The sequence below is a fragment of the Lissotriton vulgaris genome, chromosome 4_1 (genome assembly GCF_964263255.1).
Source record: "Lissotriton vulgaris chromosome 4_1, aLisVul1.2, whole genome shotgun sequence".
NCBI classification, from domain to species: Eukaryota; Metazoa; Chordata; class Amphibia; order Caudata; family Salamandridae; genus Lissotriton; species Lissotriton vulgaris.
The window spans coordinates 1,389,027,548-1,389,048,066 of NC_141691.1; the positions used below are offsets into that span (position 1 = coordinate 1,389,027,548).

At 46.9% G+C, this 20,519-nt stretch overlaps 1 protein-coding gene across 2 annotated transcripts in view; it reads left to right on the top strand.

Annotated features, from left to right (window-relative positions):
- The window catches only part of MIB1 (MIB E3 ubiquitin protein ligase 1), a 346,522-nt gene that overhangs the window by 63,493 nt on the left and 262,510 nt on the right, over positions 1-20,519 (top strand). For both annotated transcript variants that reach the window (XM_086965634.1, XM_086965633.1), the window contains exon 2: positions 15,052-15,223. In XM_086965634.1, the coding sequence (XP_086821760.1) occupies positions 15,052-15,223 (172 nt within the window). The remainder of the gene's footprint in view (positions 1-15,051; positions 15,224-20,519) is intronic.

A 20,519-nucleotide genomic window follows, 5' to 3' on the forward strand; every position in this document is an offset into this window, starting at 1 on the left:
ATCACTCTGGGCCTCCACAACATCACTCTGGGCCTCCACAACATCACTCTGGGCCTCCACAACATCACTCTGGGCCTCCACAACATCACTCGGGGCCTCCACAACATCACTCTGGGCCTCCACAACATCACTCTGGGCCTCCACAACATCACTCTGGGCCTCCACAACATCACTCTGGGCCTCCACAACATCACTCTGGGCCTCCACAACATCACTCGGGGCCTCCACAACATCACTCTGGGCCTCCACAACATCACTCTGGGCCTCCACAACATCACTCTGGGCCTCCACAACATCACTCGGGGCCTCCACAACATCACTCGTGGCCTCCACAACATCACTATGCACTACCACAGCATCACTCGTCGCCATCTCAGCATCAGTCTGTGCAACCATTCAACAACAACTGGTTCAAGTATGTTCTCTCAATGTTTCAAGCTTTATTACAAATGTCACAAAAAGATGTTAATATTTCACTTTTCTTGGATTTTCGTCACAATAAAATACACTGAACATAATCTTCACCAAAGTTATTTACAAAAGTTTAACCTATTGCCATTATAAATTACAATCACTTTTATTTAAGTATTAATTACTTGAAAAAATTAAAAGCCATTGTTATTTGTAATATCAATACATCTAGGTCACGTAAATACAAAACATGTTGCTTTACAAATGCTATAGGTGTCACATTTGCGAAAGTTATAACTATTGGCATTGTAAATGACAATGCTATTAATTTCGCTATTTTCAAAACCAACACATAAATAAAAAAAATTGTCATTTACAAGACCAATAGCTCAAACCTTCCTAATGGGAGACCTATTGCATTGCAAATGCTTGTTTGCACTTTTCATCTTTTAATTTAGAACTTCAACATGAGCACCCAAATGCATGTTGAAGTATGATGAAGCATGGGGAGATGACACTTGGACTCATACATCATCATGCTGTGGCTGGCCATTTTGGTTTTTTGTTTGTTTTTGCTGATGTTTTTCTGTACCAGCAGCTAGCATTGGCAAATAAGGCTATTGCCTTCGAAAGGTAAGACCTATTAACGTTGCCATTGCTTATTTTATTGTGCAGGGATGCCAGTCGTAGTAGTACCTCTAATTGCACATTTGACTGATTTCTCTGCTTCTAAGTTGACAGTTGCAGCAGAGGCTGACCAGGGAAGCATGGCCTATTGACATTTATATTATCTGATGTGGTTGGCTAGAAGTGGCAAAGTCTTGCTTTTGACATCTGCATATAATCTATCCTGAAGTACGAGTTATCTAGGTATTAAAAGATGATAAACTCTTCCTCCCAGAATCTCTGTCCACCATGGATCTCTCCTGGACTACAGTTTCCTCATATTTTTGACATAGTTCATTAGACCCATGTTGGGTGAGTCATGCCTTTCTTCTAGTGGATGTTTTTTTAAAAAAAAAATGTTTTTATTGTTTTTTAACATATTTATTCCCCCCTCCTCCCCCGGACAGGTAAACCTTCTACACATTAACATCACGTGCTTTACATTGTTCTTGTCATACATACATAGTCATTATAGAAAATGTACAAAATATATTCCCAGCATCACGGAAAACAACAAAAGCAGTAACATACATGACTTAACAGCATCGATAATAATTAGTTTTGTGCGTCTCGCCATTGTGTAAGAGGAGCCAAGATTTTCATACCCCTTTTACGTCGCGATCTGCCTTTTCGCCTATATATAGCTATCTTGATATTATACACAGCTAAAAGCCTGGCTAACCACTGATGAAAGGAGGGTGGTAGCGGGTCAAGCCAAGCCGAGGCTAGGCATAGCCGCAGGACTGCCATAGCAATGAATATAAAGTCGTGGCCACTCTCAAGGTTGTCTGGATCTTCCGCCCCAAGTACTATTGCTTCATGAGACAAAGTAACATTTCTGCGAAGAACTGAGGTTAAGAACCTCTCTATATCTTGTGTCAAAGGTGTTAACACTGGACAAGAGGCAAAGATATGAAAGGAATCTGCTTTAAATAAATTACATCTCGGGCAGCATATCCCCTTGCAGGTTCCCCATTTTGAGTTCTTATCGGGTGTATAGTAGAGAAAAAAGCAGGTTTTGTAAAATTGTGTTTGGAGTTTGATGGAAATAAGAATGGTTTGGGCTAGCTGATAGGAATATAAAAATCCTTCCTTTGAGATTTCTAGTTTACTTTGCCACTTCATTGCCGTTTTATTGCCGGTTCATTGCTGGATAAGCTCCCGGATGATTTAGATAAAACGGCAATGAAGTGGCAAAGTAAACTAGAAATCTCAAAGGAAGGATTTTTATATTCTTCTAGTGGATGTGATGGAAAGTTGTAGTTTTCTTTCCGCAACCCCTCCCATAAAGTATGTATTGAGTGGGCGAGAGTAAGAACATGCCACATGCCATGTAAGTCCAAAATATTTGGCCACCCATAGCAGTAACGGAAATATGCTACAGCGGAATTTGTTGATTAATCGTGTGAGTGGGGGTGCACTTTGGATCCTTCGCCATCAGAGCTTATTAACGTTTTTCAGAGGAGTGTTATTAGCAAGGGTTCCATTTTTTTTTTTTTGTATTTGCGTGGAGTGATAAAATTAGCTTTTCATCAGCAGAGTGCTTGAAGATTTTTAATTGCTTATAATTCTCCAGCATGGTTATGGAATTGATATATTGTCACTATTGAGTCCTGCAATGCTTTCTGTAATCTTTTTACAGTGGGGTTCAGTGGTTTGACATCGAAGGATCATGTTTCAATACTGTATGTGACAGTCAGGTTGCTACAGTTAATAGTCCTGTTTTAATACTGAACAGGAGTCTTGTGTACAGTAAGGGGTCTCAAAAGTTCCAAAGTCACAGTCCCTGTTTCACAATTAATGTTTATGCATTTTGTTTTAGATCTTAAGTTTTGGTCCTTTGAGATATGATGAAAATGTTCCTTCATCTGCCCTCTGATGTGATCCTTCTTTTCTAATTTCATTATTCTCCCTGCTCCATTTAAAATAAGATGTGGAACACCTCTTCTAATCCCGATCCTATTCGGTTGCCATTTGTGAAGGGTCTACAGTGGCTATTTGTCATTATGAAAAGTCTGCAGTTACAACCACATTCTCAAGTCTCATATACATGCATCATATTGTAATCTGTGTGTGTCCTAAATAAACACATCCTCTTAAAAATCCATCTCTTTGGAGTTCCTCGATTGCGGAGGGTGGCACACAAACCGATTAAAATGGCAAAAATATATTTGGTTGCTGATTTGTTGTATAGGTTTCTTGTAAGCTCTAACTCTGCGTGCTGAAGTTTGCTTGCCATACATCTGCAGCGAATTGCCCAGCATCTGTACTTCCTTTGCAAATGTTGTGTTAAGGTACAGAGATCTGTAAATTAAATTCTTTCGCAATTTCTCGGATTGGCACATATAAAGAGTGTATCTCCCGGAACATTAGGAGTCAAACAACTGGTCTAGTAGTCTCTCGCCTCTCTTCACCTGGCTTTTTGTTAATGCATCAAATGATAATCTTCAATTCCCTGTGACATCTGTTGCTGCTGTATCCTCACTTAAATGTTTTTTAGGGCTCGCCTGCTGATGCGCTTCTGCGCATCGCTGGCGAAGCTCTATTACGGCTTATCCAGTGTTGATCCACCACTGGCGATTTCTTCAAGTGCATGTGCTTTTTAGGTCATTGCGCAAGCGCAAGCCCTAAAAAGCGCGTGCACAATGCCACCAGCCCCCTGCCTGCCTGCCTCGCATTACCAGATCAAAGGCAGCCCAGCCCCCCTCCCACAAGCTTCTCAGCGTGTGCTCTGCCTCAGGCCTGCATTTCTCCTCCCCTCTGGCAAACAGATAGCCGCAATAAAACCCTCCCTGCTCAGCTTTTTTTTCTCAATTTCTCCCCGTCTACACTTCCCATTAGGAGCCCTTCCTCCCCCCAGATAATCTATCTCCATAAGAGATAAGCAGCTCTTCCACCATCTCAAACCCGTATTAGTGCTCCTCACTATGCATGTTTAGGTCTCGCCTGTTGTCGATGCGCATGCGCATCGAGCAAAGCGAGACTATTGCGAGTTATCCACTCTTTATCCACACTGCAAGGAATCGTGGCGATTCCTTGCAGTGCACGATAAATTTAAGGTCAATGCGCATGCGCATTGAGCTTATGCGCATGCGCATTGACCTTAAAAGTCACGGGCGCGTGCACGTCCGTCTTTGTTTACCCCTCCGCCCCCTCCCGCCGTGTCGCATTTCTCCTCCCCCTCCCCTCTCTTCCTTTCGTCTTCCTGCCGTGTCGCACCTCTCCCCTCTCCGCCCCCTCCCCTGCCCGCCCCCTCCCGCCGTGTCGCATTTCTCCTCCCCCTCCCCTCTCTTCCTTGCGTCTTCTGGTGATTCTGTATGCAAACATAGGCTCAATGAAGAAATACCCCCATGAGCTGGCACGGAAGGTGAGGGCGCCTGTGATCAGACACTGCGGGGTAAAAATCATGGGTTGAAAGTTTCCCGTCTCTTAGTAGGTTAGCTAAACTTTTGTTATCAATGGGCGGCTGTTTTTAAGACTTGCCGTCATCTTACTTACATGCTGGAGGCTGCACTCGCAACCGGGTATTACCTTCTTGTGGCTCTCAGGAACGTATTGTGAGCATTCGTAGCCCGATCAGACACTGCGGGGTAAAAATCATGGGTTGAAAGTTTCCCGTCTCTTAGTAGGTTAGCTAAACTTTTGTTATCAATGGGCGGCTGTTTTTAAGACTTGCCGTCATCTTACTTACATGCTGGAGGCTGCACTCGCAACCGGGTATTACCTTCTTGTGGCTCTCAGGAACGTATTGTGAGCATTCGTAGCCCGTCTTTTAACTTGCTTGCTAATCCGAAAAATGCGCTAAACACTGGGAAAGCGCCGGAGACTAGAACGAGAACTTTCCAAAATGACTTACATGTGCCTGTCTATAATCTCAAAAGACAGCACTTCCTGGTTAATATGTGATCAGCATTTTTTCTAATGACAGTATGGTAGCTTCTATGGTCCATTTCTTGTGAAAAAATGCTGTATCATGAAAATGAGCCAATGTTAAAAAAGGTTGTTGGGAAAGGCTTACAAAAAAAGTGAAAAATTGTTTTTCTTGAAAACAACGGCGTATTTAGAAAAATGTGTTTAAAAATGGTTTATTTAAAAAAAATTCAAATGGTGTAGTAAAACGGTTTTTTTTTTAGACAGGGGATCAGTCTCAACTTGATCGGGATGTGGTTCTAAACTTTAAGTTCACTAGGTTACCGCCCCCTCCCCTGCCCGTCCCCTCCCGCCGTGTCGCATTTCTCCTCCCCCTCCCCTCTCTTCCTTGTTGATGTATATCTTTCTTTGATATGGGACTAGTGAGACATCTAAAGTTCTCTCTAGGCCAGGCCTTAAAATAGATCACAGTGCAACATTAAATACACAGCATTCTTTAGAAAGAAAATTTTACTTACGGAACAGCTCTATTCAAAGAACTAGTCATCAAACATTAATGTTTTTTTATATTATTATTAAATTGAAACAAATAAGCAGCATCTTATTAAGACTGTCGTTTCAACCTCTGAGTTAAGGCAAGCACTATCTAGTCCAGTCCACTGGGAAGCGCAGTTCAGTTTGCAGAGACCATTGGGCTTTCATAGCGACCTACGGTTGGGAGTGTTTGTGCCCTGGAGCGGTAAGGAATTCAACACGAGCACAAAGAGTGCACTCCGCCCTATTGCAGCCTCCCTCCTCATATCGCTCCTTTATCTGTTCTCTTTATGCTAATCCTCTTTTCTCTTTTCTCTTCCCATTTCTTTTTTTCTTTCCTTCTTTCCTTGAAACTTCCCTTTCCCTTGGCATCCTCACTCTTGCTCTCCACACATTCTCCTCAACTCTTGCCTTTACTTGCACGCTTGCAACCACCGCTCTTCTAAATTGTTCACCCCCACCCCATGGCTCCACCCAGTGCGTGCCCTGGCTGCCATATTGCCAGCTGTCTCCGACTGTCCACCTATGCCTGACCCCTGATTGGTGGGCTGCTCCCTGGTGCTTGGAAACACTCTGGCTCCCCTCTTCTTCCCTCCTCCTGTTGCTTGTCCACCCCGGTGTTCGTCGTCTCCATGCCTTCCATCCATCCCTCAGTGTGGCTCAAATGTCTACTCCGGGGCTTAACCCCCTTCCTCAACCTCCAATCCTGGCTGGCTTCCCACTGGACCCCCCCCTCCCCCATGTTGCTCGGCTACCCCCAGGGCCCCCTGCATGTTGGACTCCACACTCTAGGTGCCCCCCCTACCCCTTTAATTTAGGCCCCCTGGCTTATTTGCTTCCATTATTCCACTCAATCCAAGCACCTCATGAGTACACTGTGCCACACTCCTTGAAGATATGTTCCCAATTCTTGCCTAGGACACAATGTACTTTAATAGAGAGTTATCCAAAACTTATTTCTAGAAAATAATCATAATTTATTTCAGAATTGTACCTCATGTACACCAGGCCCTTAGGGCACTGTAGTGGTGAACAGGGGATGTGCGGTATTAAACTAAATGTCATCATTGCCAATGGGCCATAGAGCAGTGACAAGCGGCAGGTAAAGGAGGGCCACACACAATGCGAGTCTACCCTGAATGGCAGCTATGGGAGTGAATCCATTCCCGCTGAAAATTCTGAAATGTACAATAATTAAAGATATACGATGCAAGCAGGAACCTAATGAGCTGCAATTAGCAGCTTGACCTTAAATTCTCTTAGCTGAGAGTTAAAACCCTTTTCTGAAACTAAGCATTTAGCTGTTAAAGCGGCCCTATGAATTGACTGTAATCACTCTCTGTGCTCTGACCCAGAAGTAAAAAAAATCCCGATTCTGAAGGAACTTTCCTTTCATACCACATTGGAGTTATGATCACGTTTCTTCCCATTTTAAAGCGATAGTCCTACACATGTGGATAACATAAAGCTTTCACGTTTTCACGTTCAAGGATTGAGGTCCTGGCCTTGTTAAAAAAAAAAAATGGTCTCTTGGGTAGTGGTCCGCTTTCTGTCGTTTTTATTTTCAAAGAAATATGATTTCCCACCCACTGATTTTTATCCAGGTAGGATCCATAAAGAGCTGCCCGCTGGTATTTAACAACGCCCTTATCGATCCCATTGTATAGGATCCATTCTTTCTGTTCTAAAGCAAGCGGCAATCTCTCTGCTTGGGATACCATACTTCTCTGTATAGGACTCTGTCTGAGCCTCAAAAGTAACAAGTGTGTCATTTACAGCAACAATGCGGTCATATCTCAGCTATCACAGTGCATTTCATTTGGTACTACCAAACTCTTTCTTCCAACATCTTCAGATAGCATACCATGTTGTTGGAACCCTCACATTAACTAGGTCTGCCCATTGCTAGGTATTGTATTCGAGCTTCCGGTTTTTCTTTGGTGCAATAATGGGAATGCACCCCCTCCTCTGACCCACATTTGCCTGCCATTCCACCAGCGCAGCGGGTGTAAGCTTGTGGTTCCTAGATCCTGCTGTACAGTTGATCATTTTTTCTCCTTTCCGTCATCTTTGTAGAGCTGGCTTCCTCTTAATGAATCTCATCTAAGACCACATGATCTTTAAAACATTAAGTGTTTTATTTCTCCTTTTTTAGGTGTAATTTACCTGTGTCACCAGCATTTTTATTCTATATTTGTCTGTTTTGTTATGGACCACGATATCTCTGGCTGCATCATTTCATTTATTAGTCAGAAACTCCCACCCACCCACCCACTCACTCTCACCCACCCACCCACTCCACCCACCCACTCTCACCCACCCACTCTCACCCACCCACTCTCACCCACCCACTCTCACCCACTCACTCTCACCCACTCACTCTCACCCACTCACTCTCACCCACTCACTCTCACCCACTCACTCTCACCCACTCACTCTCACCCCCTCACTCTCACCCCCTCACTCTCACCCCCTCACTCTCACCCACCCCCTCACTCTCACCCACCCCCTCACTCTCACCCACCCCCTCACTCTCACCCACCCACCCACTCACTCTCACCCACCCACCCACTCACTCTCACCCACCCACTCTCACCCACCCACTCTCACCCACCCACTCTCACCCACCCCCTCACTCTCACCCACGCACTCACTCTCACCCACGCACTCACTCTCACCCACCCACTCACTCTCACCCACTCGCTCACTCTCACCGACCCGCTCACTCTCACCGACCCACTCACTCTCACCCACCCGCTCACTCTCACTCACCCTCACCCTCACTCACCCTCACCCTCACTCACCCTCACCCACCCTCAACCCCTCACCCTCACTCACCCTCACTCACCCTCACTCACCCTCAACCCCTCACCCTCACTCACCCTCAACCCCTCACCCTCACTCACCCTCAACCCCTCACCCTCACTCACCCTCACTCACCCTCAACCCCTCACCCCCTCACCCTCACTCACCCTCAACCCCTCACCCTCAACCCCTCACTCACCCTCACCCTCAACCCCTCAGCCTCACCCTCACTCACCCTCACCCTCAACCCCTCAGCCTCACCCTCACTCACCCTCAACCCCTCACTCACCCTCAACCTCATGCTAAAGATTTACAAAAAAAACCCATAAACAATTCTAAAAGCACTAACTCTAATGCTGCGAGACCTATTGCATTTCTAATGCTTGTTTTACTTAGAAAATCAGCACAATGCAGCAGTGTGACATCAAGCCAGGTTCATCGACATCACTGCAAAAGTAAAGTTTTTATTCCCCATTTCCTCTTCAAGAAAGTGACTGCGCATCAGCCTCTACGGATCAGAAAGCGGAGCCCCTCCACTGACCGGGCTGCGAGTCAAATGGCCATGTTTCACAAATTATGGTTTTCGTGGTCTTATTCTGGAGTAGCCCTGTTGGCAAGAGAGGAAAGAGCAAGGCTCTGACAGTCAGTCCTCCTCTGCTTCATAGTATGCCGCGCCACTATAGTAAGTTGAACAAGGGATATTATTTGACAGAAAGAGGCAACCTGCATCTATTCACGGAAATACATTGAGCAGTCTACATTTTTATTTTTTAAAGCTACATACAATGCACCATAACTATTCTAGGTCTACAAATGGAAATACATAACAAGCAATATTTTTATTTATTTTTTAAGAGGTGCATACTTAAAAAAATGATTACAAAAATTAAACATCAACTAGTAATTAAAAAACCTAGCAATTAAGATATGCCACGTCAAATAATAACTTTTGTCGCCAATTAATTATCAGTGTCTGGAATGGATATGGTCACACCCTCACTCACCCTCAACCCCTCACCCTCACTCACCCTCAACCCCTCACCCACACCCTCACTCACCCTCAACACCTCACCCTCAACCCCTCCCTCACGCTCACCCACCCTCACCCTCACTCACCCTCAACACCTCACCCTCACTCACCCTCAACACCTCACCCTCACTCACCCTCAACACCTCACCCTCACTCACCCTCAACCCCTCACCCTCACTCACCCTCAACCCCTCACCCTCAACCCCTCACCCTCACTCACCCTCAACTCCTCACCCTCAACACCTCACTCACCCCCACCCTCACCCTCAACCCCTCACCCACCCTCACCCTCAACCCCTCACCCTCACTCACCCTCAACCCCTCACCCTCACTCACCCTCAACCCCTCACCCTCACTCACCCTCAACCCCTCACCCTCAACCCCTCACTCACCCTCACTCTCACTCATCCTCTATCACCCTCAACCTCTCACCCTCACTCACCCTCAACCCCTCACCCTCTCTCACCCTCAACCCCTCACCCCCTCACCCTCACTCACCCTCAGCCCCTCACCCTCAACCCCCCACCCTCACTCACCCTCACCCTCACCCTCACCCACCCTCAACCCCTCACCCTCACTCACCCTCACTCACCCACCCTCACTCACCCTCAACACCTCACCCTCACTCACCCTCACTCACCCTCACCCACCCTCACTCACCCTCACCCACCCTCACTCACCCTCAACACCTCACCCTCACTCACCCTCACTCACCCTCACTCACCCTCACTCACCCTCACTCACCCTCACTCACCCTCACTCACCCTCAACACCTCACCCTCACTCACCCTCAACACCTCACCCTCACTCACCCTCAACACCTCACCCTCACTCACCCTCAACCCCTCACCCTCACCCACCCTCACTCACCCTCACTCACCCTCAACCCCTCACCCTCAACCCCTCACCCACACCCTCACTTACCCTCAACACCTCACCCTCAACCCCTCCCTCACGCTCACCCACCCTCACCCTCACTCACCCTCAACCCCTCACCCTCACTCACCCTCAACCCCTCACCCTCACTCACCCTCAACCCCTCACCCTCACCCTCACTCACCCTCAACCCCTCACCCTCACTCACCCTCAACTCCTCACCCTCAACCCCTCACCCTCACCCACCCTCACTCACCCTCACTCACCCTCAACCCCTCACCCTCAACCCCTCACCCTCAACCCCTCACCCTCAACCCCTCACCCACACCCTCACTTACCCTCAACACCTCACCCTCAACCCCTCCCTCACGCGCACCCACCCTCACCCTCACTCACCCTCAACCCCTCACCCTCACTCACCCTCAACCCCTCACCCTCACTCACCCTCAACCCCTCACCCTCACCCTCACTCACCCTCAACCCCTCACCCTCACTCACCCTCAACTCCTCACCCTCAACACCTCACTCACCCTCAACTCCTCACCCTCAACACCTCACTCACCCTCACGCTCACCCTCACGCTCACCCACCCTCACCCTCAACACCTCACCCTCACTCACCCTCAACCCCTCACCCTCACTCACCCTCAACCCCTCACCCTCACTCACCCTCAACCCCTCACCCTCACTCACCCTCACTCACCCTCAACCCCTCACCCTCACTCACTCTCAGCCCCTCACCCTCAACCCCTCACCCTCACACTCACCCTCACACTCACCCTCAACCCCTCACCCTCACCCACCCTCACTCACCCTCAACCCCTCACCCTCACTCACCCTCAACCCCTCACCCTCACTCACCCTCAACCCCTCACCCTCACTCACCCTCAACCCCTCACCCTCACTCACCCTCAACTCCTCACCCTCAACACCTCACTCACCCCCACCCTCACCCTCACGCTCACCCACCCTCACCCTCAACCCCTCACCCTCACTCACCCTCAACCCCTCACCCTCACTCACCCTCAACCCCTCACCCTCAACCCCTCACTCACCCTCACTCTCACTCATCCTCTATCACCCTCAACCCCTCACCCTCAACCTCTCACCCTCACTCACCCTCAACCCCTCACCCTCACTCACCCTCAACCCCTCACCCTCACTCACCCTCAGCCCCTCACCCTCAACCCCTCACCCTCACTCACCCTCAACCACTCACCCTCACTCACCCTCACTCACCCACCCTCACTCACCCTCAACACCTCACCCTCACCCTCACTCACCCTCAACACCTCACCCTCACTCACCCTCAACCCCTCACCCTCACCCTCACTCACCCTCAACACCTCACCCTCAACCCCTCCCTCACGCTCACCCACCCTCACCCTCACTCACCCTCAACCCCTCACCCACCCTCAACCCCTCACCCTCACTCACCCTCAACCTCTCACCCTCACTCACCCTCACTCACCCTCACTCACCCTCAACCCCTCACCCTCACTCACCCTCAGCCCCTCACCCTCAACCCCTCACCCTCACCCTCACCCTCACTCACCCTCAACCCCTCACCCTCACTCACCCTCACTCACCCTCACTCACCCTCACTCACCCTCACTCACCCTCACTCACCCTCACCCACCCTCACTCACCCTCAACACCTCACCCTCACTCACCCTCACTCACCCTCACTCACCCTCACTCACCCTCACTCACCCTCACTCACCCTCACTCACCCTCACTCACCCTCACCCTCAACACCTCACCCTCACTCACCCTCAACCCCTCACCCTCACCCACCCTCACTCACCCTCACTCACCCTCAAAACCTCACCCTCACCCTCACTCACCCTCACTCACCCTCAACCCCTCACCCTCACCCTCACTCACCCTCAACCCCTCACCCTCACTCACCCTCAACCCCTCACCCTCACTCACCCTCAACTCCTCACCCTCAACACCTCACTCACCCCCACCCTCACCCTCACGCTCACCCACCCTCACCCTCAACCCCTCACCCTCACTCACCCTCAACCCCTCACCCTCACTCACCCTCAAACTCAACATACATACATACATACCCTCACTCACCCTCACTCACCCTCAACCACTCACCCTCACTCACCCTCAACCCCTCACCCTCACTCACCCTCAACACCTCACCCTCACCCTCACTCACCCTCACCCTCCCTCACCCTCCCTCACTCACCCTCACCCTCACTCACCCTCAACCACTCACCCTCACTCACCCTCACCCTCACTCACCCTCAACCCCTCACTCACCCTCACTCTCACTCATCCTCACTCACCCTCAACCCCTCACCCTCACTCACCCTCACCCACCCTCAACCCCTCACCCTAACTCACCCTCACTCACCCTCAACCCCTCACCCTCACTCACCCTCAACCCCTCACCCTCACTCACCCTCAACCCCTCACCCACCCTCACTCACTCACCCTCACCCACCCTCACTCACTCACCCTCACTCACCCTCACTCACCCTCAACCTCACTCACCCTCACCCACCCTCAACCCCTCATCCTCACTCACCCTCACCCTCACCCTCACTCACCCTCAACCCCTCACCCTCACTCACCCTCAATCCCTCACCCTCACCCTCACCCTCAACCCCTCACCCTCACCCTCACCCTCACTCAACCTCAACCCCTCACCCTCAATACCTCACCCTCACTCACCCTCACCCAACCTCAACCCCTCACCCTCAATACCTCACCCTCACTCACCCTCACTCACCCTCAACCCCTCACCCACACCCTCACTCACCCTCACTCACCCTCACTCACCCTCACTCACCCTCACTCACCCTCACTCACCCTCACTCACCCTCACTCACCCTCACTCACCCTCACTCACCCTCACTCACCGTCACTCACCCTCACTCACTCACCCTCACTCACCCTCACTCGCCCTCACTCGCCCTCACTCGCCCTCACTCACTCACCCTCACTCACCCTCACTCACCCTCACTCACCCTCACTCACCCTCACTCACCCTCACTCACCCTCACTCACCCTCGCTCACCCTCACTCACCCTCACTCACCCTCACTCACCCTCACTCACCCTCACTCACCCTCACTCACCCTCACTCACCCTCACTCACCCTCAACCTCACTCACCCTCACTCACCCTCACTCACCCTCACTCACCCTCACTCACCCTCACTCACCCTCAACCCCCAACCCCTCATCCTCACTCACCCTCAATCTCTCACCCTCAATCTCTCACCCTCAATCCCTCACCCTCAATCTCTCACCCTCAATCCCTCACCCTCAATCTCTCACCCTCAATCCCTCACCCTCAGTCACCCTCACCCTCACTCACCCTCAGTCACCCTCACCCTCACTCACCCTCACTCACCCTCAACCCCTCACCCTCACTCACCCTCAACCCCCTCACCCTCACTCACCCTCAACACCTCACCCTCACACACCCTCCCTCACCCTCAACCCCTCACCCTCCCTCACCCTCAACCCCTCACCCTCGACCCCTCCCCCTTAACCCCTCACCCTCACTCAGCCTCACTCACCCTCAACACCTCACCCTCAACACCTCACCCTCAACACCTCACCCTCAACACCTCACCCTCACTCACCCTCAACACCTCACCCTCAACCCCTCACCCTCACCCTCACTCACCCTCACAACACATATTGTGTTACAATAGGTGTCACATTTGCAAAAGATAAAACTATTGGCATTGTAAATAACAAAGCTATTAATTCGCTATTTTCAAAACAAGCACGTAAATAAAAAATGTGTCCTTTACAATACCAATAGCTCAAACTTTCCTAATGCAAGACCTATTGCATTGCTGTGCTTCTCTCCCCTGCTGCACTCTCCTGCTCTCTAGAGATGTGGCCTAACGACAAGAGCTGCCATCTAAGTCACGTAAATACAAAATATGTTGCATTCCAAATGCTATAGGTGTCACATTCGCAAAAGTTATAACTATTGGCATTGTAAATGACAAAGCTATCAATTTAGCAATTTTAAAAACCAACAAATAAATAACATATGTCATTTACAATACCAATAACTCCAACTTTTCTAATGCGAGACCTATTGCATTTCCAATGCTTGTCTTTATTGTTACTGCTAAATGCTCGTATTTATTGAAATTTCTTACAATTTAAACCTCCGTTTGCCAACTTGCTATGATAACATTCCTGTTGGCAGTCAGTGAACAGGTAAGTAGTTTACACTTCCCATTATATTCAACCAGCTATTGATGGCAAAATAAACACTGAAATAAATTTAGCAGAAATAAACATATACTTAAATCTGTGTTCCGTTCAAGTGTAGGGATGAGGTGAAAGTATTTCTAAATATGTGGTGTCAAAATAAAAGTATTGATAAGAAATCTGTGAACTATGTGCAGCCTTCGAGAACACGCTCTGGGCTTTAAGTAGGGTGGCATTCGTTCTTAGACAAATATTAGAAAATGTTAACGTGTAAACTCTGGTTAATGAACCAAGCACAGATTAAATCTCCTTAATTAGTGTCTCTCGCTTTATGCGTGTGGTTTAGGTACTTTTTATTTATTTTTTTAATGCCAGTGTTTCTACTTTTCCCCTCCCATTCACCATTTTTCCTGTTGACACATAAGACCATGCCCATGATGGTGTCTATTTCTAGCTTGCACCCTACCCATTGGTAGAACAAAGTAACTGTACCTGAGTGTTTGCAGTCATAGTGTTGTGTTGTTACCTGGTGACTTAATCATATAATTTTCCTTTAATATTCTTTAGCTTTGGGAGTGGCTAGATACAAAGTAAATGCTTGCCTGAATACTGAAGTGGTTCTTGAATCAAAATTGCATGTCTTCCTCTTCTTTTTTTAGGTATCAAACACGATGGAACAATGTGTGACACTTGCCGTCAGCAGCCCATCATAGGCATCCGATGGAAATGTGCAGAATGTACGAATTATGATCTTTGCACAGTATGCTATCATGGAGACAAGCATCACCTAAGGCACAGATTTTACAGAATCACTACACCTGGAAGTGAAAGGTAAAACACTGAAGCGTCAGGTTGTTGTGAATGTTGTTGTTGCTTCCTGTTTGTCCAGAATGCTGTTTCAACACCTTCAGGAAATAGATGGCCACACACTACTTTTTTCCAGTTTTGATTGGTCAGAAAGGTGTTCTGAGAAGAACTGGAAGTGGGCTGAAAAATTAGTTTTGAACTGTTTATTTTCCTGATGGGCTTCCTTTATGGAGTATTTTCTTGATAAGAATATTAAATGAATAAACAGTGGAACACCTAACCAAAAGTATGACTAAGAACTGAGTACGTCTATTGTAAACCTTTAATCTGTGCTTGTACTTCTCTCACATAAGATCGTAAATTCTCTTTTCTCTTCCCTTTGTCTCCCCACCTGCCTTTCTCTTCATTGTTTACATGACATTCCTATTATTCTCTTTCATGCATTTGTTTGCATCTGAAACATTTCCTCTTTTTTTACTTTTATTGTCTTATTTCCTAGGTTTCTTTTTCTTTATCATTTCTTCCTGTTATACCTCCTTTCCCCCCCCTCAGTCTCAATCTTTTCGTTATAGTGATTCTAGACTTCTTTCAACATAACCAATCCACTTGCCTGTTCCCATGTATTTTTTTGCTGGTCCTTTCTTGAATTTGTTTTGGACTTTCAAGTTATCATTCTGCTCATTGAAGCGGATGATATGCAGAACACGTTGAATGCCTTCTAGTAAATCAGTCTGAGTTTGTAGTAGACTGATAAACCAATGCATGTACTGAAAGTTGTTACTACATTTTCAGCTCGAGCTGTTTCTCCAATAGTGCTGAGGAAGCTCAGGCGAAGTGAGACAGTATTCCGTTTATGAAGTTGAAACACTTACTGTTAAAATGCTCAGTGTGTCAGCCATCTGTTTCTCTAAGTTCTATACTTACTAGATAGCTAAGATGTTGTATTTACAAACATGACAGCCATTTTGGAAGTGTAGAAAATACCATTTCAAGATGGCTGACTGGTGCTATCGTCTTGGGCAGTGCAGGCACAAATTTGTGTTACAACATTGGTCTACCAAATTGTGGCAACCAACTACTACGGGCAAAGTGAGACACTGTTCTACAATCTGGGTTGACCTACTGCATTGAAAATGCTTGTTAAAGATGAGTTGGGTCTTGTGTTTCTGTGCTTCGATCAATCAGGAGTTTATTTAGTGCGGCTACTCACCCGTGAGGGTCTCAAGGACCTTTAACTATGTATTTATTTTGTTAGAATGTCTGTCAGTCTGTCTGTGCATGTTTTGCATTTCTGGAAGGAGAGCGTAAAGGAACAAATCAATTGTAAATTGTCACTGAGCGAAAGAGTGAGAAGTTAAAATTAGTCCCTGGCTGATGTAGCTCTTACGTGGGGGTTGCCAAGAGAGTGTGTTGTATTTTAGGCAGTCTGTGAAAGCTTGGTGTAAAATAGTCATTCAGGTAGTGGGGGTTGTAAATCGCATTCTGAAGATATAAAAGTGTTTTGTGTTTAGGTTGTTTGCCATGCATTTGTTGTGGGGCAGATGTTCCAATTTTTAGATGTTTTCCTTTTTTTGTCTTAGGAAGAAATTGGGTCTAATACCAACCAAGCTTTGGTAGCGGTACCCCTGAGATCTTGGCATTGGGAATGTATGGTAATGTGAAAACCCCAGTGAGCAACTGATGGCCTGAATGTGTCCTGGTGGGCAGCAGTCCAGGTTTGATTCTGTTTATTATCCTTGGGATGAGAGTCATTGACTCCTCCAAACAACCTTAGGATATCAGTGACGAACACCTAGGTACCATGGGTTTTTGGATATCTTCCAGTTCATTGCATTGTTTATAGTAAATACAGTCAGAAAACTAATTGCCAGCACATTTTGTGCTTCCTTGGCAGGTCGTTTTTTTTCCTTCTAAGCCACACATCCATATCCAGATAGTAGAGGTTATATTAATCTTTGTTCCCCAGGGTTGTGGTTGAAATATTTTTTCTAATAAAGGCTTTTATTGTGTTGCAATTGCTTGTTGAGCTTTTACTCAAATGCAACTGCAAGGTGTCAGCTATTAATTAGGTTGTGTTTTATTACTTTTTAGGGTTGAGCCTTCTTGGGCCATGGACTACTGTTTCCGCTTTTGCTTGCGAGACACTATTGTTTACAAAAAGGGCTTGGAAGCTGCCCCTTACTTACCTTTTGCTGGATTTAGTGTCTCCCTTCTTTGCTGCCTCCTATTTGGACAGTGCAGGGCAGACATTACTCACTGATTGTTCTATAGTGCATGGATCAAGCAGAGATTTCTTATCTAGTGTCTCTCCGCTGCTTGTGTTGTGATCCAGGTACTTTATAAAAAAAAATTTTTTTTTTGTTACCCTTGTTGATTCTATTCCTTCCCATCCACCACTTCTCAGTGTTGCTGCCCCCACCTCAACCCCTTCACGCAGTCCACGTTTGCACATACTCACCCTTATTTATTTATTCTTGCTTTTCTTTTTGCCTCCTCCAACCCGAGACCTCTGTGTTGCTTCAACCATTCTCCCTCTTGCCCAATGTTGTTTCTGCTTTCTTTACCACTTACCCTCCCTGTTGCTTCTGTTCTCTCTCCCGTCCACATTTACTTAAAAAAAAAACAATGCTTTTGCCTGCGATTTTTTTTTCTTTTAGTTACAATACAACTTGAATTGGTCTCTAAAAAGAAAAAAAACTCCCACATCATTTTGCTATTTTGTTTTCTCGCATTTTGAATTGTATGATAGTCATGAAGTGACACAGGGGAAAGGAGCTTGAGTGTAGGTAGGTGGGTGGGTGGGTGGTTTTGGATTTTACAGTTTTAAGATGCTTAGTACAGTGGGCTCCGTTGTGGCAAATGAAATTGTAGAAATGCAACCTCATAAATGTGGGACTTGTTCTCGTTCCTTGTTTTGACAGGCAGGGCTACTTTGTGCCGGATTACAACCGATTCTAATAACAATCTGATATTTGATTAGAACACATATTTTGAATGTTAACCTGTTAACATAGCTTAAATAAAAGCGATCATCTGTGTTTTGGCTTGATTATTGTTTAAAGAAAATACTGCTAAATCACACCAGCACTGGTGGTTTTCATACCGACACCATATCGTAATGTATGATTGCGCTCTTCTTCAATTCTATGTTATGATCTCTGTGTATACCGCATTCCATTAATCTCCAAAAATCTGACTTGAACTACAGCTACAAACTGGCGTCAAGAAGTGAAAAAAAATAAACCAGTTCAGCACAAATGGATATCTACTTCCTGAAATTAACATTTAACTACAAGCACTGGACTTCATGTTCAGTAGTTCTCGTTTCAATTGGTTGTTTTCCTTGGCACTCCGTGTACTCTTGGGCAAGTACAAGTAATGCAACTTCTCGCAATACAGCTAATAGTGGTTCTACAGTTCGAAAATACTGTGCTTACTGTACTCAGTCTGACACGTCCTCCGTGGAAAACCACACGTCATATCAACCTAGTGCCTTGCTTCAACGCTATGCTTTCTTCCTTCAGTAAGCAGTCACACATGATTTTGTTGCATGTCATTTCTATACTGTTAAAAGCATGGATGTCAAAAAATGTCAGCATGCGAAGAATTGTTGACTACAAAAAGGCCTGGGTGAAGACTTTTGACATGGGGTACGTTTTTTTTCTTTAGCTAGTAATGACTCCTGTACTTTCCCATAGCTTGCTCAACCATGTTGTTCTCCACAATCTCTCTACGTTGCTTAACCTGCCAAACCCCTCCCTCTGTGTTTCTTACCCCCCACCTATGCCCTTCTCTCTCTTCTGTTGCTTCCCCTCCTCCGCGATTCTTCCCTCTACCAAGCAACATGGCTTCCCTCCTGTATTGTCAGTCACCGCTCTTCTCTCTAATGGTCTACAAAGTATTTTTGTACATTTGTCCTTTTTTCTAACTGAGAGGGTTTTTTGCCGTTCTACTATTTGTGGCATAAGGCTAGGATTGAAAAATCTTGGTTGGGAATTTGTTCCTGAGCCCATATTCTTGGATACACTGTGCCTAAAGGATTCAGGGTTTTTATATTTGCTCCCAAGTGGGAGTAACAGGATTCTGTAGTTACCATAATTATTTTTTTATTGACTATGATCTCACTCCAGGCCTATTTTTTATATCTCCCTACAAACATCGTTTAGCTTTCTGCTGTCAAAGACTCGATGAGTTCAGTGCCTTTGGCTCAGCCAATTGGATATTGCTGTTTGCCTTTATTATCAATCTCATTTGCTTGATGTTTATTCCATGACTTGCCTTCTACTCCATGTGTTTGGCCTTCTCGCAGAGCACAGCTTCTTTACCTTCTTTCATGACTTGTATTTTTCCTCTGAACTATTTTTTTCTTTTACTTTCAGCACTCCATGGGAACTCCAATGCTTTCTTGCTATCACTACTTTATGTTTTTTTTACCTTTCATATTAGGCCATGAGCCAGGACCACAAATTTAGGCCATTGGTAACACTCGGTGTTGGGTTTTAACATGATGTTTTTGCACGGTATGGAAAGTGATAGCAAGTCATCACTCTGCTTTTTGTCTGATATTAGTGGCAGGCACCGACAACAACTCCGCTACGACCACTCCACAGACCCCTGACCCCAACCACCTACAGTGCATCCTTCTCAACACCCGATCAGTCCACAGACACGCCATTGACCTATGGAATCTACTAGACACCATCTCTCCGGACGTCGCCTTCCTTACAGAAACTTGGATGAACGCCTCCTCTGCCCCAGACATCACCATTGCCATCCCTGAAGATTATAAGATCATTCGTAAGGACCGCACCGACCACACAGGAGGAGGAATCGCTATCGTCCATAAGAAGTCAATCCGCATCTCAACCAGCTCTGACGCCAATCTCACCAACTCTGAACACCTTCACTTCCAGATCCTCATCGACCCCAAGACCACACTCAGAGGCACCCTCCTCTACAGACCACCAGGACCCCGCGCAAAATTCAGTGAAGACATCACGGACTTCATCACTCCTCACGCGCTCCCCTCCAAAGACTACATCCTTCTGGGAGACCTCAATTTTCACCTTGAAAAGATCAACGACCGCAACACCACCACCCTCTTGGACAATTTCGCCAACCTCGGACTTAAACAACTGGTAACATCGCCCACCCACATCGCAGGTCACACACTCGACCCCATCTTCACCTCCAGCAATCATGTCTCCTTCAGCCACACTACGGAGCTCCTCTGGACTGACCACAGCTGCGTTCACTTCACCTACAACAAACCAAAACCCACCAACCACCTCCAACCAACTCTGCAAAGAAACTGGAACAA